Genomic DNA, 25,274 nt, shown 5'->3' on the forward strand with positions numbered 1-25,274 from the left:
ATATAGATGAATACGGGGTTGGGGAGATGGCAGGGGAGAGAACATGTCTTGGTGTAAACACTCGTTCTGCTTTTGATTTCTTCACCCCCGCATTGTGCCTTCCTCCCCCCAAAGAAAAGAGAAACACCAGTCCTGATTTCTGCCCTTCTCGTTCATCCTCTCATGCTGGCTTTTTGAAGGTCCATGCTAACAGATGAAGGAAGTCACCATTGTTCTGTGGTCGGATGGTGCCTACTTGATTGAAATTGATTAGCCCTAGATGATTGGAGGCCTTGTAACAGCGGGGGTTATATGTCAAACGGGCCTCCACTGACGGGCAAGACTCCTTTTCCTCTGCAGCTGCCAGACTGCTTGAAATTAGGCAGAATAATTTTGCACTTGGATAATAGGCAGGAATTAACTGCAGCTCACCAAGTGCTGCATAATGATGGGAAATGTGGATGGCGCTAATCAAATGCATCTGCATATGGCATTTTCATTATGTATAAGAGGCATCTGCGTGCAGAAAGGAAATGAGCTTGTAGGGCTTGTATGGGTGCATGTTTGAGAAGATGCATCTGCAGAAGTGGCCTCCTCTTTCCTTTGCTGCATTGAATCCTGACAGAAGTATTGAATTAGGAGGCTGGCACCGTGTGGTTGCTATAGGTTCTTAAAAAAAAAAATAACAGCTTTATTGAGACATAATTCATATATCGTACAGTTCGCCCATTTAAAGTACACAGTTCACTGTTTTTTGATTTATCTCTGGGGCTGTGCAGCCATCACCACAATCTAATTTTAGAACATTTCTGTCCCTCTTAAAAGAAGCTATTGGTTCTTTTATAAAGAAAACATAGTTTGCACTTTTTAAGAGATATTGTTTCTGCTTTTTTTTTTTTTTTTTTGCTTTTGTTTTTTTGGTGGGAATGCAGATTTTCTTAGGCCCTCTGCAGAATCATCCTATTTCTCAGAAAGCATGTGCTTTTATAAACAGTTATAAAATATATTTAATGTTTCAAAGGTTACTTGCTTTTCTGACTTTTGGACTTAACCTCATGAATTATATGTTAGTAACTGGGTTTATCTAACTACTAGCTGGGACCTTTTCAGCTTCAAGTGATAGACTCTAATCATTTGGTTAAGCATTAAAAGACATTTGTTAGCTCTTAAAACCTGGAAGGAGGGTTGTTGGGTTCAAGGAGTGAGTGGATTTAAGGATTCTCCCTCCATCTCGCCGATGTTGATCTCCATGTTGACCACATTTGCCCCCCTGGTAGCCAGAGGACTCGTGTGGGGCTGGTGTGGGGCTGGTGTGGGGCTGGGGTATGCATCGGCTCCCCACTGGTGCTGGTCCGGGGCTGCTGCTGAGCTGTTGGAAGTGAGGCTGAGGGTCAGGTGCCAGGGCTCACCTCAGCTTGCCTTGGTTTTTGTGTAACTGTTTTTTTATAAATACTGTAGGTTTTTATTTCTTCATTCTGGGATTATGAATCTACTCATTTAAGCAGTGAGACCAAAGCAACCATCTCAGGCATATTGTAGTAACTAGTGATGCTGATTCAGATGGTTCATCTGAGATTTGAACCAGGCCCAGGCCCCGGATGCTGCTTCTGAAAGATTCTTCACAGCCAGGGGTTAACAAAGCGGGTCTCCTGGGGTGCTGGCTTTTACCTCTCTGTGACGTTCAGTGCCTGAACCACTGCCGTATTTTCCTTAGTAGGTTCGGTTCTTTAAAATTTCTTTGTTGTGTTGACATTTTCTTAACAATTATAGCATCTGTGATTTTGTAAGTCACTCTAATTTGTATTCTCTTGATGTGACTAGGCCTGACTTTTTTTTTTTCTAAGATGAATAAAAAATATAACTTACCTGACATGGGTTTTTACCTGACATGTATGTTCTATACATAGTTTGCTCCCTACCTTTCTTTTCTTTTCTTTTCTTTTCTTTTCTTTTCTTTTCTTTTCTTTTCTTTTCTTTTCTTTTCTTTTCTTTTCTTTTCTTTTCTTTTCTTTTTTCTTTTCTTTTCTTTTCTTTCTTTTCTTTTCTTCTTTTCTTTTTTCTTTTTTCTTTTCTTTTTTCTTTCTTTTCTTTTGTTTTCTTTCTTCCTTTCTTTCTTCTTTCTTCTCTTAAAATTAGATTCAGTAAAGCTTTAAATCAAAATTTAGAAAACTTAAAAAAAAATAATCCTGTGGTACTGCTGTGTTATGGTGAGGCTGACTTTATGCTGGATAATTAAAAAGATATTCTGAGGCCTGAATTGTGATTTTCTAAATCCATGGCATCAGCTGAAAAGGTTTTCTTTTACTTAACAAGTCCTATTCAGCAGCCGTTCTCTAAATACTTGGGACACGTTGGCACACAAGACAGACCAAAATCCCTGTCCTGGTGGAACTTGCCATCAAATTGGTTACGGGAATGAGACAGCAAACCTAAATACAATAAACAACTGAAACTCATGGATGTTTGAAGACAGTATGTGGTATGGAGGAAGTTGCAAACTAGGTCAAGGGAAGAGATGAGGGTTGGGGGTAGGTTGGGGGCTGTCTTTAGGGTGTGGAGGCTTATTCAAAGGAAGGAATTTTGTACAGATTTGGAGGAGGTAAGGGTATTTGCCATGAAGCTGTGTGAGAGGAGAATGTTCTGATAGCAGCTAGTACCAAGGTACTTTAAGGTGGGAACTTAGGCCTGGAATGATCACAGAGCTGACCCTGTGCATAGGAGGGGCGGGAGTCTAAGGCAGTGAGGTCACTGGGAGGGCCCAGCAGGTTCGCCTGAGAACTTTGAAGTAGGCAGTGCTTGGGGGGGTTCTGAGCCGAGCACAGGACAGGATCAGAGTTAGATTTATAAAGGTTGATTTGGAGCCTAGACTGGAGGGAGGGCAGTTGAGGCCGTGCACCTGGTCACCAAGACATCGGGGAGACGAGGGTCCTCTGACCATCCAGAACGTGGTGACGAGGGTGGTAAGGGTCTGAGGTTCTGGATATGCTTTGAAAGCAGAGCTCACAAGATGTGGGGTATAAGGTAGAGAACCGTCCGAGGTGATTCCAAGATTATTGGCTTCAACAACTGGGCTCTGAGATGGCTATCGATGGAGTAAATTGGGGTAAGGAGTTTTGTTTTAGACTTTTTTTTTTTTTTTTTTTTTTTTTTTGACTTTTTTTTTTTTTAATGTCTTACAGACCTCCAGTTGACCTGTGGGTGGGCAGCCAGAGGGCTGCAATCCAGGAGAGGGCTGGGCCAGAGGTGTAAGTTTGGGGTGATGTTGGGACTCTGAGATTATACATCAGCCGGTGAGGGCCTGCAGGAGGGAGAGAGAAGGCTGGCAGCTTAGGGGTCTCAGTCTTGAAGATGTGGTGGAGGAAGAGGAGCCTCTGGGGGGCTGGAAAGTATAATGGGTGAGTTAGGGAAATAGAGCAAAGTACCAACCAAGTCTTCTGGAATTGAAATGTTAGCTTTTAAATAACTTCTAAAAGTGGAAATTTGAATTGATTTTAAAAATGATGACATTATATTTAAGAAGAATGTGCCTTCTTATTGCTCTTGAGTTTTCTAAAAGCATGTAACTGAAAAAAATTTTTTAAAAATATTTTTATTTATTTTTTCATGAGAGACACAGAAAGAGAATGGCAGAGACACAGGCAGGGGGAGAAGGAGGCTCCATGCAGGGAGCCCGACGTGGGACTCCATCCCAGGTCTCCAGGATCAGGCCCTGGGCTGAAGGGGGCGCTAAACTGCTGAGCCACCCGGGCTGCCTGAAAAAAAATTTTTTTTAAAGATTTTATTTATTTATTCATGAGAGACACAGAGAGGCGGAGACATAGGCAGAGGGAGAAGCAGACTTTCCCGTAAGGAGCCCGATGTGGGACTCCATCCCAGGACCCCGGGATCATGACCTGAGCCAAAGGCAGACGCTCAACCGCTGAGCCACCCAGGCTGCCCATAACTGAAAAATTTTAATATTCTCAGAGACACAGAACCGCTTAGCGGTTTTGGATAATCCGGGGAGAGGGAGATGTTACCGACTTCCCACCCGTCCTAACGTTAATATTTGGTAACTGTCTTCTCCTGTTCCTCTGTGTATTCTGTAGTTGTAGTCATTGTGCACATGACAGTTTTGTTTCCTTTTATTTACTTGTTAGCAGCTTTTTTTTTTTTTTCACGGTGCTATTATTATTTTCAAAACAAAATTTTGGGACGCCTGGGTGGCTCAGCAGTTGAGCGTCGGCCTTCGGCCCAGGGCGTGATCCTGGAGTCCTGGAATCGAGTCACACATCCCTGAGTTCCTGCATGGAGCCTGCTTCTCCCTCTGCCTATGTCTCTGCCTCTCTCTTTCTCTCTGTCTCTCTGTCTCTCTCATGAATAAATAAATAAAATCTTAAAAAAAAAAACCCACAAAATTTTTGTTAGGGAGCTCCGCTTATTTTGCAATTGGTGTGCCTTGACAAAAGGATTGAGTGGGTAAGACAGCTTTGCCACCAGCAGATCTTTGCTTTCCCCTCCCTTGTCTGCTGGGCCCTGGAGTCTGCGCTGGGTTCATCTCCTGTGCTTTGTCTGGGGATGGAGAATGCTGGAAGGAGAGGGGGAGATGTTAGAGACGGAGCTGGGGCTGCAAGGCTGGGTCAGTTCTGACCAGTGGGAGGGTAGCAAGCTTGCAGGGCCAGACAAAGGGAGGGAGGAGGGCCTGTGAAGAGGGGCCTCTCCCCTGGGCTTGAGGGACCACGGGGCCACTCTTTCTTGTGACATCTTCAGCAATAACACTTCAGTGCCTCAGGGGTTTGAAAGAAAAATTACAATTTAAAAGGAAAACTCTTCATGCACTATTTGCATATGAGTGGCGCCTGTATAATTAAGAACAATTAAATTCCCTGGGCTGGATTGAAAGGGAGGCTCCAGCTACTTGTGCTGCTGTTCCAGGGGAGTGCAGCCTGGAGCTGTCAGCTCCCTTGAATTAAGTTGGAGGCCTTCTGCCTGCCTGAACCGCCCCCCCCCACCATCTCCTCCCTGTCTCCCTCCCAATAAATTAAATTCGAAAACAGACACTTTCTAGCCTTGTCCTGATTTATTTCTGTGGAGTCAGTGGAAATCAGAATATCAGTCTTCCTTATTTTGCTTTTCTGCTGATCTTAGAACTGACACTCCTCTCTCTACAACCTGGGCAAACACTCTGCTGGGTGCTTTGCAAGCTCTTTCCATACAAATTTCATTTAATCCTCACAGTGGACCTACCTGCCTTAATTTTACAGTAGTAGAAACTGAAATTCTGGTTACAAGAACAGTAGACGATCTCTTACACTTCTCTTTCTAGTTAATTCTCCTCTTGTGGGTTGGTTTCTGATTGGGATCCAGTCATCTGTAGGCCCTGGGAATGCTGTAAACTTATTTCATTGGTAAAACCTTTTTGTCCCTTGGATTCCTTCCTCCCAAGATGGAGTAGGAAATCGGATACCATTTCACCCGTTCTTCCTCTTCTTGTTTTGCAAGAGCTGTGTAGTTTGTCATAGTGTTGAAGGACATTGAGTGGAGCAGGAAGGTAGTTGCTTTCCATTCTAGGTTTCCTGTCATCCATCCCCTGGGGAGGGAGGCAGTGCATATCAATAATTGAGTGTGTTTCAAGTGCCTTTGAAAAGTAGAATAATTTTTATTCCTTACCTTCACTGAAGTGTAAATGGGTTCTTATTATGGGCAAGGCCCCTTTGAGGACTTATTCCTACAAGGCCAGGTGGGGACATCACCTGTGTGTCCCTTCTAGCACTTCTTATGTTTCTGCTGTGGTCATAAAAGTGTGGAACACCTTCCTACCTTGGGTTTCCTGAAGTGTCTCACAGAGATCTCTCAGGTCCCTGCATGAAATTGTTCCTTCATTGTGTGGTCAGGAGCAGAACCATAGGTTCTAAACTCGAAGGTAGCTCCTGTGTGCCCAGTCCTAAATGCAGTTCATACACAAGCATTTCTCAGTTTACAACAGCTTGTGAACAAAGCCACCAGGAGCTTACTACCACAACCAGTGACTTTTCCCAGTGAAAGGCAGCCAGGAGCTATCCTTTCTTTACTTAAAATTTTCTTTGTTTTGTCATCAGGTTTGGGTTACTTGTATTGCTTAACCATGTAGCCTTCTGATTCGTTGGGAAGCTATGGTTCTGGGCCACATGGAAGGGGATGCCACTGGGAGCTCATCTCTGAGGGTCAGCAGAGGTTAGAAGGATGGGAAATTACATAGTATTAGTTCTGTTTGGCAGTGGCCCCTTTCCAGTGTTTGAGAAGGGTGAGGGGTGCCTGGGTGGTTCAGGTGGGTAAATGTCTGCCTTTGGTCATGATTCCAGGGTCCTGGGATTGAGCCCTGCATCAGGCTTTCTGCTCAGGAGCACGTCTTCTTCCTCTGCCCCTCTCCCCCATTCATGCTCTCTCTCACTCTCAACTAAATAAATAAATCTAAAAAAAAAAAAAAAAAGAGAGAGAGAGAAATGTTTTAAAGAAAAAGGGTGAGAAGCTGTTTCAGTTAGAATTAGGTTTTTAGATAACAGAGTTACAAGATATTAGTGGTTTAAAACAAGATATATCCAAAATCTATGAAGAACTTATCAAACTCAACACCCAAAAAACCAAGTAATCCACTCAAAAAATGGGCAGAAAACATGAATAGACATTTCTTCAAAGAAAACATGCAAATGGAAAACAGACACCCAAAAAAATGTTCAATATCACTCGGCATCAGGGAAACTAGAGATCAAGACCACAATGAGATACCACTTCACACCAGTCAGAATGACTAAAATTAACAAGCCAGGAAATGGCAGATGTTGAGAAGGATGTGGAGAAAGGGGAACCCCCTTACACTGTTGGTGGGAATGCAAACTGATATAGTTACTCTGGAAAACAATGTGGAGATTCCTCAAAAAGTTAAAAATAGAGCCACCCTACAACCCAGCAATTGCACAACTGGATATTTATCCAGAGGATACAAGCACTGATTTAAAGGGGCATGTGCATCCCATTGTTTATAGCAGCAACACCCACAATAGCCAAACTATGGAAAGAGCCCAGATGTCCATCAATAGATTAATGGTAGAGAAGATGGTGGTACACACACACACACACACACACACACGTACACACACATAGGACTATTACTCAGGCATCAAAAAGAATGAAATCTTGCCATTTGCAATGATATGGATGGAACCTAGAGGGTTTTATGCTAAGCAAAATAAGTCAGTCAGAAAAAGACAAATACCACATGATTTCACTCATGTGGAATTTAAGAAGCAAAACAGATGAACATGGAGAAGGGAAAGAAAAATAAAACAAGATGAGAACAGAGAGGGAGACAAACGGTAAGAGATTCTTAACTGTAGGGAACAAACTGAGGGCTGCTGGGGGGTGGAGTAACTGGATGATGGGCATTAAGGAGGCACTTGATATAATGAACACTGGGTGTTGTATACAACTGATGAATCACAAACTCTACCTCTGAAACTAATAATATACTCTATGTTAATTAATTGATTTTAAGTAAATAAAGTAAAAATACAGCAAAAAAATAAAAATGAAAGATAAAATTTTCTTCCTTCTGTGCAAGTATGACCTTTTGCATCCTCAGGCTCCAGGAAGTCTTAAGGACCTGTGCTCCCTCCATATCACCACATTTTCTTCCCTAGGGTACTGGGCCTGGTACTCAGGATGCAAGTGGAGACATTTGTGTTCATGGCAGCAGGTGAGAGGAAGGGATGAAGGAGAGAGCCAGAGGGCTCCTGGAAGCTGCTGCACAATACTTGAGCTGAGCGTCCATTTGTTGGAACTTGGTCCTATAGCTGTACCCAGCTGCAAGGGAGCCTGGGAATGGTGCCCGGCAAAAAAATATATGAAAGAGGGAGAGGGGGCATATTAAGGGATGTAGAACAATCCCTGTCACACAGAACCCTGGGAAAGAAACCATGAAAACTTTACCATTATTTCTCAAGGGAAGATTGTTTTTGACATAACACATTTTTAAGCTACCCCCACTCCCCACCCCAATCCCTAGGGAAAAAAATAACTCAGCCCCTCTGATTTGTATTAAGGAGTACTTGTCTTTCTGGGAACATTCTAGTCTAGTTTCTCCAGTGTCAGTATTATTTGGATTTCACATGAGAAAAATCAGCTTTTAAGCTATTCTGACAGTGGGATTATATCATACAAGAAGTGAGCTTGGCAGTAGTAAGTTATGCTCTGTAGGCAAGTGTGTGGTGTATGCCCAGTGTGCTTAGTGGACAGCTTGACAGTCCAAAAAATCCTCTAAATTTTTTTTTTTTAATATTCAGAGGGTAGTTTTTTGTTTTGTTTTTAAAGAAGACTTGATCTTGTTGCATAATGACATGTCGTCCAGGTATTGTAAGAAACAGGAATGCCAGGACACACGAGTTAGTATTGTACAGGACTAACAATCACCGTACTCTTCCCAGGAAGCTAACACTGGAGGTTCTTCACTTGCTCTGGCCAAGAAGGCCACAAGGCTGGCTGTTCAAGGAACAGTTTTTAAGTATAGAAATTTTTCTTGAGAGTTTTCTGACAGTATTGCTAATAATCTTTGTAATTGGCTGAAGATCATTTTGATATATCACTCACATTGGGTTTTTAAAAAATTGGGACACCTGGCTGGCTCAGTCGGTAGAGCATCCAATTCTTGATCTTTGGGTCATAAGTTCGAGCCCCATGTTGCATGTAGAGATCCCTGAAATAAATAAAAACTTGTTTTTTTAATTTAAAAAATTAAAAAGATCAGTTCATCATGTTTGAATTAAATGTTGTTCTGGGATGTGAAGTGATACAGGATTATTCTTTCATCCTACCAAGAAACTCTAAGAAATTACCTTATGTATGTCAGTTTTTACCTTATTTGCTTTTCTATAGTCTGTGTCCTCCATTTGTTTCTCCCCTTGTCTGGAATGCCTCTTCCATTTTCACCGGGAGACAGCACATCCAGCCTTCCAAGCCCCACCCCATGCCACCTCTTCCAGAACACTTTTCCTAACCTGCTCTACATCATTTTCCTCCTCCTATGGACTATGCTCCTCTTTGTATTATATACAAGATTGTAAGCCCTTTATTCATCTCTGGAGGCTTGGGTCCAACAGCCTTGACTGTTGTAATATCTTAATGCAGGACAGCTGAAGAAATTCATGGCAGTGTGATTTGGCATTGCTGCTTTTATAATGTGAATAAGTATACCTACCCAGTTGCTTAGAGGGTTATAGATGAGCTTTAAAAAAATAGCTGGTTCACGTTCAGAGAACTAGTATCTAAAGTATACTAGTATACTTTAGTATCAGTATCTAAAGTTACATGGACACTTCTGGGAGCTCAAAGTTGGTTTTCTAGAAATAGCCACGGTATATTGCAGGAACTTGCACTATCTACCTGTGATTGAGAAGGGCAAGTCCTTCATCCCTAATCTCCACATTCGCTTAGTGTTCATGTGAATTTGCCTCAGCTTCTGCTTCTGATATGTAGCATCTGGCCAACTCCATTGCTGTTTCGAGACTTCCTTTTTCATCCTAACTTGTTGTCCTAGAGCTGAAAGGTTGAGCACAATGCATTTTATATTCTGATTTAAAAATCACATTTAATTATTTCAACTTATCGTAGAATCTAGAAAAAAGATGTTAAATCTTTAAACCATAGATGAAAAGCTAAACATTGCGCTAAGGCATAAGTTGGAACAGGAGTTAAGAAACATGGGCTTAATTACTGGCCTTTTCTTTTCTTTCACTTATTTATTTATTCTGCCTTTTCTTTTAGAAGTTTTTGCAAATTTAATGACTTAACTAAAGGAATTCTTTATGGCATGTGGACTGTGGTATGAATAAATGTAATAATATATTTTTAAAATTCTTTGGAATGCAAATGTCATGTTCTTTTTGGGTTCCCAGACCCAATTTCAGTGTGTGTGGGGGCTCCTCTACATAAAACACCAAACAATTCTAGGACACCAGCAGGATGTCCAAGAATTCAACTCAGTTCTGACACTGCATACTCAGAGATTGCACAGGTTAAGGGGTCAGGTCTACAAGACTGCCCTCTCCACTTGGCCCTCCACTTCAGATGCCAGTCACCAGTTCCAGACTGTTAACCTGTGCTTCTGACTGACAGGTGCAGATTGGCCATTCTATTGACCTTCTCCTTAGGTTCAACTAATTTGCTAGAGCAGCTGTCAGAAATCAGGGAAACACTTAGGTTCACCAGTTTATTGAAGGATATGTTAAAAGATGTGTATGAATCAACAGCCAAATGAAGAGATACATTGGGTGAGGTCCGGGTAAAGGGTTCTGAGCTTCCATGCTCTCTCCAGACTACCACTCTTTCTGCCCCTCCACCACCTATACCTGTTTAGCAACCCGGAAGCCCTAGGAACCAATCTCTTTGGGTTTTTGTGGAGGCTTTCGTACATAGTAAGGATAGACTAAGTCACTGGCCATTGGCTGAATCAACCTACAGCCCCACCCCTCTCCCTGCCCAGAGGAGTTTGGGGGGTGGGTGGTGGTGACTGAAAATTCTAAGTCTCTAATCACAAGGTTGGTTCCCATGGCAACAGCCGCTCACCTTGATTGAGGTCCACCATTCATTAACATAACAAAAGACTCCTTTATCACCCTTAACGCAGGAAATTCTAAGAGTTCTGGGAGCTGTGAGCCATGAATTGTGGATAAAGACCAAATATATATGAGAAATAAATACTGACAAATCACAGTATTGCAAATGCCTTTTGAAGATAAAGTCCTGTTAGTGCCACTAGAAGGAGGGGACAGATTTGAATGGTGTGAATGTGTCATTTCAGCATCCATTGCAAGGGGAATTAAGTACAGGAGTCAGAAGCTCTACAAGTCTCCAGGTTGGGCGGGGTAGGAGGCCATAATTCACCAAGATAGGCATACGGTAGTCCGTCTCCTCTGAGGATAAATTCCAAGAACCCCAGTGAATGCCTGAAAACTGTAGATAGTATTGGGCCCTGTCTATACAGTTGACCCTTGAACAGCATGGGGCTGGGGCACTCATTCCTTATGCAGTTGAAAGTCCACATATATCTTTGGCTCCCCCAAGACTTAACTACAAATAGCCTACTATTGACTGGAAGCCCTACTAATGACATAAACAGTTAATACATTCTGTATGTTGTATGTATTCTATACTGTATTCTTACCTTGAAGTAAGATAGAGGGAAAAAATGTTAAGAAAGCCATAAGCAAGAAAATTCACTTACAGTACTGTGTTTATTGAAAAAAATCCATGTATAAGTGGACCCATGCAGTTCAAACCTGTGTTGTTCAAGGATCAGCTGTGTTTTTTTTTCTGTAATCGTGCATACCTATGAAAAAGTTGAATTTATGAATTAGGCACAGTAGCAGGTTAATAACAATAATAAAATAGAACAATTATGACAATGTACTGTAATAAAATTTATAAGAATGTGATCTCTTTCAAAATACTTATTGTACTGCATTCACCCTTCTTGTGATGATGAGAGATGTGAAATGTCTACCTAATGAGGTAAATGGCATAGGCTTTTTGACCTAGCATTATAATGGCTAGTATTGACCTTCTAAGCGTATATCAGAAGAATAATTACCTGCTTCTGGACCGTGGTTGATGGCAGGTAACTGAAACCACAGCAAGCAAAACCATGCATGAGGGGGCCTAGTGTCCAGTGCTGGTGATCCAATGGGGAGTCTGAGAGAGATGTTGAATTCCACCATGGATTCCATTTGGATGTGCCTGTAGGCCATCTGCGGGATGGTGTCTGGTACATTTGGAAACCCGAGTCAGGAGCCCAGCAGAGTGGTCCAGGCCACAGAGACACAGTCTTGGGAAATGAATCAGTCAAACCACAGAAGCCAGCTCTGGCTGATTTAAGCAGAAAAGAAATGTATTGAAAAGATGTTGGGCAGCTCTCAGAATCTCTAGGAAGACTGAAGAACCAGGCTCAGAAAACAAAGAAAGAAGAGGGGACTTAGCAGGATAGAACCACAGCTAGAATTGTGCAGTGGAAGCAGATGCCCAGAACACTTCTGTCCTTGACATGTACCCCACTGCCTGACTGCCGTGGTTGTGACCAGAACCATTCTCACTTTCTTTCCTTCCTCATGGCACCAGCTCTTGATGCTCTGCTTCAGGCAGGTGAATCTGGCCAAGTCTGGGTCACATGCCAGCATCCTGGCTATAAGCAGGGCTTAGAAAAATTAGTAACTGGCCCTTCCAGAATCCAGGAAGGGTAGTAGTGGGAAGTCTGTGGTTGAAGTAAGGAAATTTGCATGCTGGGCAAAGAAATAACAGATGTCCAAAGAGGAAGCATCCCCCAGTAGGTGACAGTTGAAACTAGGGAGTAAGTGTGACTGGCCATAGTGAGACTTTAGGGAGAGCTGAGGGGTCAGTAGAGTGGGAGAGAGGAGCTTGGCACGGAGATGAGAAGGAACAGCACAGAGGGAGGAGGGAGACTGGGCAAGATTTCCTAGAAACCAAGGAGGGGCACTTCAGGAGAGGAGCCAGTGGGGAGATTGAGTAACCTCAGCACTTGCCTTCCCAGCTTGTCCTCACCAGTGACCTCAGAAAAGCATTTTTGGTAGAGTGAGGGGGCAGGACATCAGAGGCACGGATGGGAGGCAGTGTAGCATAGGGGCTTGTTCCCGTTAAACCCTCAAAACATCGGTTTCTTTGGGTGTGGAAATGGGATAACAATGGTATCCACACAAGGTTCTTAGGATTATATGGGATAGTGCTGCACACAACATCTAGTACACTGTCAGTGCTCAATAAGTGTAGTTCCTGTCATTGTCACTTTCACTCACAGTTGGAAGGATGAAGGTCAAAGAGTGTTCTCAAGTGACAGGAGCTTGAGTCTCTCATGTGTATAAGTGGAGGAGAAAGCACAGGAGGGGATGCTGAGAATCCTGGAGAGGGTAGGATGGGTAAGAGCCTAGAATCAGCCCAGGTTCTATCCAGAAAGGGGCTCTTGGGCATTAGTCTTTGAGAGAAGGAACACCTCATCCGCGGGAGCTATGAATGGGGACAGATCTGTCCCTTCACAACTCGTGGGACAGATCGGCATGTCGGACATCCGCTCTGGCCTTGGGCAGGCCTGGCCAGCAGTGTGCAGGGCTGGTTTAAAACGCTGCATATCTCATTATCAGTGAGAGCACCTCTGACAGACTGGTAGTACTGCTCCCAGGATTTTCCTTTTCACTTTGACCTTGAAGTCTGAGGCTCCTGTACTAGAAGAAGCTAGAAAAATCATGTCCAACCAAATGATTCCCCCTACCCCCCTTGGGGATTCAATGGGAGAAAAATACTGGTTCCTGCTTTCATTGTTTTTTTTTTAATTATTTTTTTTTAAAGATTTTATTTATTTATTCATGAGAGACACACACACACACAGAGGCAGAGACACAGGCAGAGGGAGAAGAAGGCTCCAAACAGGGAGCCCGACGCGGGACTCGATCCCAGGTCTCCAGGATCAGGCCCTGGGCTGAAGGCGGCGCTAAACTGCTGAGCCACCCGGGCTGCCCTCCTGCTTTCATTGTTAAGTGGTTCTTTGCCAGTAGTACTATGCCAGGAAGATTGGCAGCTCTAACTTGAGTAGCCTTGCTTGTGTCTATCCTATCTTCCCGCCATTAACTTCTGGGTGAAGTATTTTTTAAGTTAGAAGTAAGAGCCGAACAAAAGCACCTTGTAGTGCTCAGATGATGATGTCGACTGTCATAAGGCAGGCCCAGTAAGTAGCTCAGTAGCACAGCATGTCTTTCCGTGAAGACTTCAGAGTCTAGACAATAGTGTTGTTTTGCTCCAGTCTCTTGTTACCTTTCTGAGGCAGAGAGGGTTCGTGAAATGTGTGGGAAGCCGGTCCTCTTGTCCTTGTCCTCATCGGGTGGTGGAAGCCTGGCCATGGCTGCTCTCTCGAGGTATTAGAAGAGTCTGCATGTAAAAGGCGGCGAACCATAGATGCTGGGGCTCTGAGGCGGATGGAAACCAGTCCATTGAGGAATATGGGAAACCAACCGGGCAGTTCCATCCTCCCTATAGGAGTCACTGTCAAATGACTGTCAGAGGGTGAAGGGAGGGTGGAGGGTTACCTGTTCAGAAGGGACTACAAATAGCCTCTGCAGGCCATCTTCTGCACAAACTGGTTCAACCTTTAGGTTCCTTTAGGGGGAAGGCCCAGCACAGACCCATGGCACGTGAGACTCATGTCACGGTGTGTTGTGGTGGGTGTCTGGCTCATGGACCGTCCCAGTGTTCTCATCCTCCAGTAAGGCCTCGTTGTCGGCTACCCTCCTGTCCTCACTGTTCATGCCCACCTCCCTTGCTGTATGCTCCGCACTCCCCTGCTCAGTGCCGCCAGCCCAGCCCAACTTTCTGAAGTGTTCTCCTTGCTTGGATGGGGTTCTCTAGACGTGGCCTGTGTGTCTTAGCCTTTCCTTAGCCTTTGTGTCTTCCCTCTTGCCCTTAGCTCAGTTTCCATTTGAGTTAACTGTTCTTTGAGGCCCCTGTCTCCTCCCACCCCCGGCCCCAAGCCTTTCCTGAGTCTTCCAGACATTTCTGTTCCTTTCTTTGAACTTTCTCGATCTTTGAGTTTTGTGAGTTGGGATGCTTCCTGGATTGTAACCTTGATGGGGAGACTCTTCCTAGAGCTAGCCACCTGCCCTGGTGTAGCAGCTTCTTCCTGAATTGTCAAGAGCTGTTGAGCCTGGGTCTGCAGTTCCTAGACCCCATTGCTCCTTTCCAGAGAGGTGGAGCACTGTGCTTGGGATGATTTGGTCAGATAACATTTCTGAATGGCCAGAACAGTTTGTTACAGTTAATTCATTTCCATATCGAAGTCACCGGACTGAAATTTTTTAATGGGTGTGTCTGATATTGGCAGATAGATTTCCTTTTCCTAGGAACACAGAGTCTGGGCATCTGAACGCTCCTCTTGGGATCTCGGGGCCACGCAGTCCAGTCCAGCCCCTTCAGTTTGCCAAGGAGGAAACTGAAGCCTGGTGTCACATGGGCACGCATATCATACCTGGGACCTGGACCAAGCTCTTCTCATTTCCAGAGAAATTTCTTTTCTCTTGTACTACCCACTCTTTTTGGAACTGTTTCTTTGTCTTACATATAGAGAAAAAAAAAAGTTACCTGAAGTTTCTGAAAAAAGAGAAGAAGACAAAAGAGGAGAAGTCAGATAATCTCAGGCAGTGATACTCTTACCAAATAGCGTGTGTAGAATGCCTCGTCCACATGTCCCAACGCTGAGGGAAGAGTCAGCTCTTTGTGGAAGGCCGGTGTCTTCAGAAGGGCTACGAGAGAGTGTGGGACAGGTCCATATAAAGAGCCCCTTCACCTCAGATTACTGTCACCTCTATTTCTTCTCCCTGTGCTCCTTTTTTATTTTTATCTTCTCATATAGGGCTTTTCCTTAGAATTATCTTAACTGGTGAGGGAGGAGTGAACACTGGAGAGATGTGGCATGAATTTAGCATTTGTGTTTACAAGATGCCTGAGTTTATTTTATGCCAGATGAGGGGACTCTTTAGAGGGAAGGAGGCAGGTGAACTGGGACATAAAAGAAACATCCGCATTATTAAGAGCACACATGCAAAAAGGTTAATGCTGACTTTTGAGTAAAGGAGAAAAGGGAAGGAACTTTGTCTTTTATTGCTGTAGCTCGTAAAGCTTAAGTTACTTTGATGTCATCGATTTGGAAATGAAAACTTTGGCGTCTTTAAACACAGTATAATTTCTTAGCTACCACTGACATTTGAGGATGGTTGTTGATGTCCATGGTTGGCTAAATTTTGGCAGTTTGCTGCCTTTTTCCCCCCTTCAGTCTTTAACAAATATTTGAGGGCATGTGCATGTGTGTGAGTACTGTCCAAGACCGTACCTACATCTAAATGGTTTTGTTGGGGATCCCTGGGTGGCTCAATGGTTTAGTGCCTGCCTTCAGCCCAAGGCATGATCCTGGAGTCCCAGGATCGAGTCCCACATCGGGCTCTCTGCATGGAGCCTGCTTCTACCTCTCCCTGTGTCTCTGCCTCTCTCTCTCTCTCTATCATGAATAAATAAAAAAATCTTTAAAAAAAATAAAATAAAAAACAAATTGCACAAACTGGTTCAACCTTTAGGTTCCTTTAGGGGGAAGGCCCAGCACAGACCCATGGCACGTGAGACTCGTGTCACGGTGTGTTGTGGTGGGTGTCTGGCTCATGGACCGTCCCAGTGTTCTCATCCTCCAGTAAGGCCTCGTTGTCGGCTACCCTCCTGTCCTCACTGTTCATGCCCACCTCCCTTGCTGTATGCTCCGCACTCCCCTGCTCAGTGCCGCCAGCCCAGCCCAACTTTCTGAAGTGTTCTCCTTGCTTGGATGGGGTTCTTTGGGAACCAACTTTTTAACTTAGTGATGTTAAATCTCCGTGTAACTTGGTCTCCTTTTCAAAATTGTAAAGTCAAGTGAGCCGAAACTGACCAAAGAGAAAAATGAATCTGTTCTATGACTTTTAGGCAGAAATATTGACATGGTTTTACTTCTCCATAATGAGATTGAAATAGAGTTTTCTTTGAAGTTAAAGAAACTCTGGTTATGTCTAGTTTATTACTTTAGGTTGGACCTTACATATCTGATTTTTGTTAGGTGTGTAAAACTTCCTGATTGTGGGATTTAGAAATCTCTGTTATGATATGAGATGGCCCTGGTTTAGATTTCATTTGTTCTATTCAGAGATAAGTACTGCTGCCCGTTTGGGACTTTTAAATCCCCAAGTCAGCTCTGACTCAAACTCAATTGGCTTCTCCATCTGTTCTCATTACTTTTCTTGTTAGATGACAGTCTTCCTCTTAGTAACATGATCTAATATTTATTGCACTTAACTCTGTGCCAGGCACGAAGCAAAGGCATTATTATCTCATTTTAACCTCAGGATAACTATGTGGTAGATATCTGTTGTCATCTTCATTTTAAGATAGTAAGGCTGAGACTTTTGAGAAGTTAAGTGATTGACCCACTCGGGACTACAGAGTGGTGGCCTTGGGCCTGGAATCCGAGTTTGTTGAGCTCTGAAGCCCAAACTCTCACCCAGCCGCTAGACTGCCTGGGTTCCTTGGGTAGGTTCCTGTGAACTTGGGTAGGCCTGAACTCCATACCAGCTTCATGTTTCTGACCTCAGCAGATCTGCATTGGAATTCTGGCTCTGACTCTTAGTAGCTCTGTGATCTTGAGTGAATTACTTAAATACTTAAAACCTTGCCTTCATTCAGAAATTAGGTGTGAAATCTAATGATAAATCCACTTTTGGGTGTACAAGACAGGAAGAGACTATCTTTAATTATTTTACTTATTACTTATATAGTAGCCTGACTTTTCTAACATAATTTTTGGCATGTGAAATTGCCTGTTTTCTTTTTCTTCTGGAATGCTGAGCCCTGGCCAGCTCGATCTGGAGTGAGTGGCTGTGGTGCATGACATCCATCACCTCTGGGGGTTCTTCAGAACATTTCTGGAGGCAACTAGGTGTGTTGGTGACCTTTTTGTACACAAGTCTTGGAGTTAGTCCTGGCCTTTTGAGGTTGGAGGGAGACCAGTAAACAGCATACCTCTTCTCTGCTCAAGTTCAATGCAAGTGGAGAAGTGGCAGAGGCTGGGCAGATGGAGACTGAGCTGTCACCTTGATTTAGTTAGAGGCAGAGAAGTGGAGGGTGGAAGGAAAGATTGCAGCCAGGATTCTTCCTATCAGATGAGGATTTTAGAAGGGGTTCTCTGGTCTGTGTATTGTTTGTGACTTCAAGAAAAATGGGAGGTGGGCTTGCTGAAGGTCACAAAGCTTCTATTGGCCAGCAGCTCAGAAACTCCGACGTCTACTCCTGAACCAGTCTGGGGACCGTGTTTGGTGGAGTGCTAGGTGGTGGGAGGAGACAATGGAATGATTGTATTTTGGAAAGCTTGCTGGAGTCCTTGAAAGCAGCTACACATGTTACATTTAGGGGCTTTTTCAGTTAAATATTTTGGATTACATGGCTTTTAAAATGTCACATGACCGGGGGCCCCTGGGTGGTTAAGTTGGTTTAGCGTTTGACTCTTGTTTTTGACCCAGGTCATGATCTCAGGGTTGTGAGATCACGTCCTGAGTTGGACTCTGTGCTCAGTGGGGAGTCTGCTTGAGATTCTTTCTCTCTATCCCTCCCCCACAAGCCCTGCCCCCAAGATACAAGAGCTCTGTCTCAAATAAATAAATATTAAAAAAAAATGTCATATGATCATTGATAGTTTCTTGGTGTACATAATATACCACACATATATATACATACACACATTCTGTATTTTATGTCTTTAAGTATGTTTATGTATGTTATACCTGTACATTTTTTCTTCTATTTTTTAAATATGTTTTTTGGTATGTTAATTTGTCTTGACTCTGAAGAAAAATCATTGTAATGATTAACATTTGTGGAAAGTATGACCTGCCATGTGGGTTTTTATGTGATAGTTATTCTTAAAAATACAGATTTGATGATGGGTTCAGCCTTTAGGGGCAACCCTGGCTGTGTTCCCCTCCCCATCATAAATAGTCTAGCTAATTTAGAGGCCAAATCTCCTTCCCTCCCAACCCCTCACTCCACTCACCTTACATGTATGTCTTTATTTGAAGTTTATGAAAATAGTCATGTTATTTGAATGCATCTAGAAATGAAGCCTATTAAAACTTAAATGCATCCCCATATTTGTTTTTTTAGTATATGTGCTGCCGAAGCAAGCACATATTTGTTGAATGCTTACAGAATCTGTACATTTGATATGAATTATACTAACCATAATCTAAAAGTATCTTGAATTTTTGCAGCTGTAGAATTATATTAGACTTCCAGTAATTCAATTTTTTAAATTTAAAATCTAGTTCAGACTCATCTATGAGGGGGTAAAATGATAGCTTGTAAGAGCCATTGGCCTAAGAATATACTTTAACTCAGCATTCAAATTTCAAAACAAAACAAAAAATAATGTCTTTTCTTTTCTTTTTTAGCTTCTCAGACAAACTATTTAGTGGAAAGGGCTTACATTTTCAGCCATCAGTTCTGGATTTCGGGATTCAGTAAGTATCTTTTCTTTATAATTTTTAGTAACTTTATTTGCATTTTTTGCTTTCAAGATATCATATATATTTAAAATATATTAATGTATATAAATATATTTTTATATAACACATATCTATATATAAAATGTTAAATACTTTTTAGGTATATTAGTAATATGAGGTATATTGATCCTAGGACTTGTTAAAAGGAATATTTTTGTGAAAAGGAGAGTGTAAGGTTGTGTTAGCCATTTCACCAATATTTAATAAATACACTTTATAATATTTTATAGTGATTGGAATTTAATAAGAAGTCAGTATTAAGTCCCTGTTTTTCTATAACAAATCAGGTTATTTTATAATGAAAAACACTAAATATTTATGGTTTCTGAATTCTTTTCATTAGATTCATTGGCTTGTTTTTACTGCTTGCTATGCTTTGAGATTCAGAATTGCACTGTACAACTGTTAGTTGCTACAATTAAGACTTTGGAAATGAGTTAAGTGGGGAAAACAGCATAGAAGCTGTAATTACTTACATCGTGTTCAGAACTGTTAGGATGAAGGGGATGTGATCTGAGTGTTGGTTGAGGGACGAATCTGGGAACTGGGAGAAGTTAAGAGAAGAGTGATGCTGTGCAGAAGGGGAGAATTTAAAGACTCTTTTTGGCTGTGACACTTAAAGTGGTTGAAGTTTGAAACTTCAGGTATTAAACTCCCTGGATGCAGAATATATCAGCACTGAAGAGATACAGTTTCACATTTGTAGAGATTTGAGTATGGAAGTAAAAGTATTTCAGATGTCAAAGCTCTGCTTATTTCAGCAGCCTGGAACATCACTGCAGTGTTACAAAGAACTTTTTTGAGTTACAGGAAAAGTTAGGTGAATGAAGTAGGCATGGTGCTAGGAGAGCATCTGGGGTGAGTTAGTGGTGGGCTCCTGGTGTGCTCTCCTTTATTCATCTGGATTTCCTTCTTTCCCTCTCCTTCTGATCAGCAAAAGATTAGAGCTGCAGGGAAGGAGAAGGAATTTTAAATTTAAAGTACCTTGTTGAGCTTTTAAAGGAGATTCTTGTAAAAGGAAGAAGAGAGAAAAGTGGGAAGGGCTCTTGCTGACTTTACAAGATTCTAGGTGTCTGCTTTTTTGTGTTTGAATTTGTACATTTTTATTCTTAGGTAAAGAAACATTCGAAGCTGCATTTATGATCAAACCTCACTGGTTTGAGATTCTGAGAGATCACTTTGGTGAAGAGTGTTTATTCTAAAGAATTTTAATGCAGGACCTACTTTTAAAAATACATATTGCATGAGATTGTACTGTATGTTAACGAAATAAAAATATGGAAAAGAAAAAATATATGTCACAGATTGCTAAATATAATAAGATGGATAATAGTAAGTACAGTTAGATCAGGATAACTCCAGTTCATAGGACACTGACTGTCTATGATATATTTACAATTCAGTAAGATAAAAATCCTGCAATCAGGGCACATGGATGGGTGGGTACATTGGCTAAAAAAATTAATTAGCTATATGTATCAGATTCTGGTCCTGATAACTGGAAGCAGGTTGAAAAGCAAATGTTTAAAATCTTTTATTTGAAAAGGTTGCTACATTTTAGACTTGAATCACCTTTAGATGATTCATTTTTGTTTATCTAGTATTTTATACTTCTCAAAGTACAATCGTGTCTCTTGTCAGTTGTGTCTCCTGTCAATCCTGGAAGGATAGTGGAATAATGGGTGGGCGGTATTATCTAAGAGAGAGAGAGAGACAGTCTCATGTGTGTCATTTTCAAATCTCTCTCTACTTGAGCATGGACTACAGATGCTCATGAATTTGTTGCTGAGCAGTAATGTATTTTGCCCAAGGGCATTTCACTAAAAGCAATAGAATAAGTCCGATTTTTTTTTTTTTTAAATAAGTCTGATTTCTAAGCCAGCACATACCATGCTATTTTTTTTTTATAAGTGAGCTCTGGGATATAATTATGGGAATAAATTATTTTTGCTAAAGTTTTTTAAAAATCTCGATAACTGTAGTCTAAATTAGAACACTTCTAAAATCAGTCAAATTTTTCCTTACTTTTAATAAATGGTCTAATTTATAGGCAGTATATTCAAACTTCAGGCAGAGCTCTCATTTCTTCACTGCCCTTGTACAGCTTTTGCTATTGTTTATTTCAAAGTTGACCTTGGGCAAACCCCACCCTTTTTCATAGCTTTGGTTTCTTCTGGGATCCAGAATCAGGATCATGTTATTCACCTGCCTTCTGCCCACGTCTCAGGGTTTATTGTAAGGGTTAATATTCCACTGGTCCTGAGATTAAAAAGTGCTAATCATTCATAAGAGATTTTAATCATTCTTTTGTAGTATTAAATTAATAGAGTATCTTCCAGTTGTCACTAGTGAAGGAAATTCTTATCCTCATAACACTTTTAAAAATAGAATTAAAAAAATAGAATAAAAATAGCACAGTGGTAACTAGGTCTGTGTTAGGTCTGGTGAGGTTTCTGGTGGATGCAGTCACTGGACCTTGTAGAATTGCAGTTTGAAGTCTGATTTTCTAATGTGTTTTTGTTTGGGAAACATACGTATTTTTTTAAACTAAAAATCTTATATTCTGATGATATGAGTGGGATATAAAGCTTTGAGGATAAGTAGTAGTAACTTTGCATATTGAGTTGTATTATTTACCTAAAACCTAAAAGTATGAGGTCTTTATTTATTTAACTTAATGGAGGGAAAAGGGAAATGTGAGCCTGGTACTCCCAAGACAGGGCTCTCTGAGGTGACCCTTTATGCTTATGGTAGTATAAAAAAATTTTAGTCATATTAGATAACGCTAAAAAAAAAAAAAAAAAAAAAAAAAAAAACCAAGGTTTTGATCACATTAGTGCTTATTTTTAAAAATACACATTGGCGGGATCCCTGGGTGGCGTAGCGGTTTGGCGCCTGCCTTTGGCCCATGGCGCGATCCTGGAGACCCGGGATCGAATCCCACATCAGGCTCCTGGTGCATGGAGCCTGCTTCTCCCTCTGCCTGTGTCTCTGCCTCTCTCTCTCTCTCTCTGTGACTATCATAAATAAATAAAAAAAAAAAAATTAAAAAAAAAATAAAAATACACATTGGCTGTATTAAACCTTCAGTTAATACTTGTGATTGAAAGTAGGAGGAGGTAGGGTGCCTGGGTGGCTCGGTTGGCTAAGCATCAGACTCTTGATATTAGCTTAGGTCTTGATTAGAGGGTCATGAGTTCAAGCTCCACATTGGACTCCATGCTGGGCATGGAACCTACTTTAAAAAAAAAAAGGGAAAAGAAAAGCTGGAAGAGGAATGTGAGGGATTTGATGGCAATGATACAGTAGTTTGGAAATCCCATTGTACACAGGACAGTATGTACTTCATTTTCCCTAAAACACACATCTCTTAGTATTAGAGAACTCAGAATAAAATCAGAGAAATACAAGTATAATTGAGATGAATTTTTGCTGAATTTAGATACAGTTTTACTTCTAGGCCATATTAAGGAGAGCTGTATATTTGGGTCCCTGCCACTGAGGGCTTTAAAACTGGAGAAACAGCTTCAGTGGAATTTTTGTGACTCTGTTTATGACGTGAGAGTGAATTTGGTATCAGGTGGTAGGAATCAGAGGGAAATGATTCTAGAGAACTTGGCAGGTAGGTGGGTCAGAAGTTAGCTACATTCCTTTGCTAGCCTTGCAGGTGGAAAGAGGAGGAAGGGAAGAGTCAACATGAATGTCCTCATCAGTTAGGGTGTTTGCTGGAAAGCAGACATTCTTACCTTAGTGCACGAATATTTTGATTATGTCTAAAGCTTGTGTGTATGTGTCTCTTTGTGGAGGGAAGATCCAAAGATTTCATCAGAATTTTCTAAAGGACTCATGATTTAAATGGATAAGAGCAAGCGCTAGAAAGTGCTGCTGACCTTCTTCTCAGAAGAATGGTCTTTAGCACCAATTAAGTTTTCCTTTCCTTAGATTTAATAGTCTCTCTGTGAGTTGAAATCCATTCCCCCAATCTTAAACTTACTACTTAGAGAAGAAACTTTTAAAAAACTGGGTTTTTCTAAGTGCAGTTTCTTTATCTAAACATATTTTCATTTGAATTAGAGCCCCGTCAGGCGAGCTCCTAGTTCCTACTCTGTATATTTGCAAGCATTTAATGGCCTATGCAGGTTGAATTCTTCTAACGCAAAAGTCAGTGAGGTGTTACCATTCGTTGGCTTAAGTGCCTCATAAAAGAAAGAATTCTTTTAACAGTTTTTGACGTGTGAATTAAATGCTTTATTAATAGCAGGATTTAATCATTGTTGCTTTTAACTTTAATGAACATCAACAGCTTTTTGGGTTTATTTTATTTTATTTTTTATTTATTTTTTTTAAAAAGATTTTTATTTATTTAATCATGAGAGACCCAGAAAGAGAGAGAGGCAGAGGGAGAAGCAGACTCCATTTAGGGAGCCCGACATGGGACTGGATCCTGGGCCTCCAGGATCACGCCCTGGGCTGAAGCTGGTGGCTAAACCGCTGAGCCACCTGGTCTGCCCACTTTCTAGGTTTAAAGTATATATATATGGGGATGGGTGGAGGGATGAGTGAACGGATAGCTATATTTATGACCACATAATACATTGGATTTTTTTTTCTCCTTGTTTCCCTTCTAGGTTCCTGGGTCACCCTGCAGCAAAGATTCTCTATGCTTACAACCCTAGTAGGGATAGTGAGGTCGTGGTGAATTCAGTGTTTACAGCTGCTAGACATTTTCATGTGCCTCCTGTTCATTGCAGGGTAAGTGTTGATGTACTCTTGGAAACTATGCTGTGGCAGGCTGCCAGGTTTTCTTGCTTTCTTTGGCCTGAAGTTTTTACCCTCTGCTCCCTGTCTCCCCTTTTTCTGCTACCCAAACTCTTTCCTTCTGTGTGTTTGCTTAAGCATTTATTTTTTCAGTTGTCCATAATTTTGGTGGGTCTTGCTATCTACATGGAAAAAAAAGTTTAGAATCTAAACAAGGTATAATCTTGTATATCTAATGGGACTTTTTCATGGTTAAAGAAACTTAGTATTATGTGTCTTGAAATGACTACAAATGCAGAACCATTTAGTAATTAGTACAAGGTTTATAGTCATGATCTCTTTGCCGGGCAAACCTACTAGAATAGGAATCCTTTCTAAATGTAGGAATGGGAGGTAGTGAATGGCTCCTTATAAAGCTAATTTGCACCATAGCAGAGAGCTCCAAACCCTGGTCTTCTGGTAGTTTAGATTTCAGTGGTCTTTAACTTTTAATGAAGATCCCAGTTAGTAGTGGGTTTTTCTTGTTTATTTAGCTTACTTATATCTACCTGATGCACTTTCCCTTATTTATTTATTTATTAGCATTTTAAAGGACAACAGCTTTTTTTTTTTTTTTTAAGATTTTATCCATTTATTCATGAGAGACAGAGAGAGAGGCAGAGACACAGGCAGAGGGAGAAGCAGGCCCTGTGCAGGGAGCCCGACGTGGGACTCGATCCCAGGACTCCAGCATCACACCCTGGCCAAAGGCAGACGCTAAACCGCTGAGCCACCCAGGGATTTACTTATTTATTCATTCAGAGAGAGCGAGAGAGAGGCAGAGACACAGGCAGAGGGAGAAGCAGGCTCCATGCAGGGAGCCCGATGTGGGACTCGATCCCAGGTCTCCAGGATCACACCCCGGGCTGCAGGCGGCGCTAAACTGCTGCGCCACCGGGGCTGCCCGACTTTTTCCCTTTTAAATACAGGACCAAGGAGTTGGTGCAAGAGGGAGCCCAGTATTTTATGGTAGTCTGTCCAGATTAACACAGCTCCTGACTTCCATTAGGTATTGACAGGTTTGTACATTGGAGGCTCCTTTTACTTAAGTATGGTTAGAACTGTGTGTTTGGTAAAGGCCATTGACCATGTGGGTGTGGAGGAGGAGGGAAAAGGAAGAACACGAGGGCGTAGGATTCTCAATCCGAAGTGAAAAGACTTGTCAGCTATCCTGCCATAAGTCTGTGGCATATTCTTTGGTACATCCTCTTAGATTGTTGGATTTTGATCCACTTGATGATTCTCAGGGATTTGTGATACTTCTGAATCAAGGATACAGGATATACAGACATCTATCAGTGGAAATAGTCAAAAAGAAAGTCTCTGACTTTTTTTTTTTTTTTTTTAAGAGGTCCATTCCAA

General features: G+C 41.8%; 2 protein-coding genes across 8 annotated transcripts in view; one reads left to right on the forward strand and one right to left on the reverse strand.

Moving 5' to 3' along the window:
- TMEM131L (transmembrane 131 like) overlaps positions 1 to 25,274 on the forward strand; it is a 162,252-nt gene that overhangs the window by 63,022 nt on the left and 73,956 nt on the right. For all 3 annotated transcript variants that reach the window (XM_077846435.1, XM_077846436.1, XM_077846437.1), the window contains 2 exons: positions 19,002 to 19,070; positions 23,744 to 23,867. In XM_077846435.1, the coding sequence (XP_077702561.1) occupies positions 19,002 to 19,070; positions 23,744 to 23,867 (193 nt within the window). The remainder of the gene's footprint in view (positions 1 to 19,001; positions 19,071 to 23,743; positions 23,868 to 25,274) is intronic.
- The window catches only part of LOC144282574 (uncharacterized), a 33,930-nt gene continuing 13,689 nt past the window's right edge, over positions 5,034 to 25,274 (reverse strand). For 2 of the 5 annotated variants that reach the window (XM_077846440.1, XM_077846441.1), the window contains exons 3-8: positions 15,196 to 15,284; positions 11,579 to 11,853; positions 11,213 to 11,317; positions 9,373 to 9,528; positions 8,581 to 8,686; positions 5,034 to 5,548 (exon numbers count right to left, since the gene is read on the reverse strand). In XM_077846440.1, the coding sequence (XP_077702566.1) occupies positions 9,523 to 9,528; positions 11,213 to 11,317; positions 11,579 to 11,853; positions 15,196 to 15,284 (475 nt within the window). In that variant the 3' untranslated portion in view covers positions 5,034 to 5,548; positions 8,581 to 8,686; positions 9,373 to 9,522. The remainder of the gene's footprint in view (positions 5,549 to 8,580; positions 8,687 to 9,372; positions 9,529 to 11,212; positions 11,318 to 11,578; positions 11,854 to 15,195; positions 15,285 to 25,274) is intronic. The other 3 variants (XR_013351071.1, XR_013351070.1, XR_013351072.1) reach the window with 2 other exon arrangements.

Source organism: Canis aureus, chromosome 13 (assembly GCF_053574225.1).
Source record: "Canis aureus isolate CA01 chromosome 13, VMU_Caureus_v.1.0, whole genome shotgun sequence".
Taxonomy (NCBI): Eukaryota; Metazoa; Chordata; class Mammalia; order Carnivora; family Canidae; genus Canis; species Canis aureus.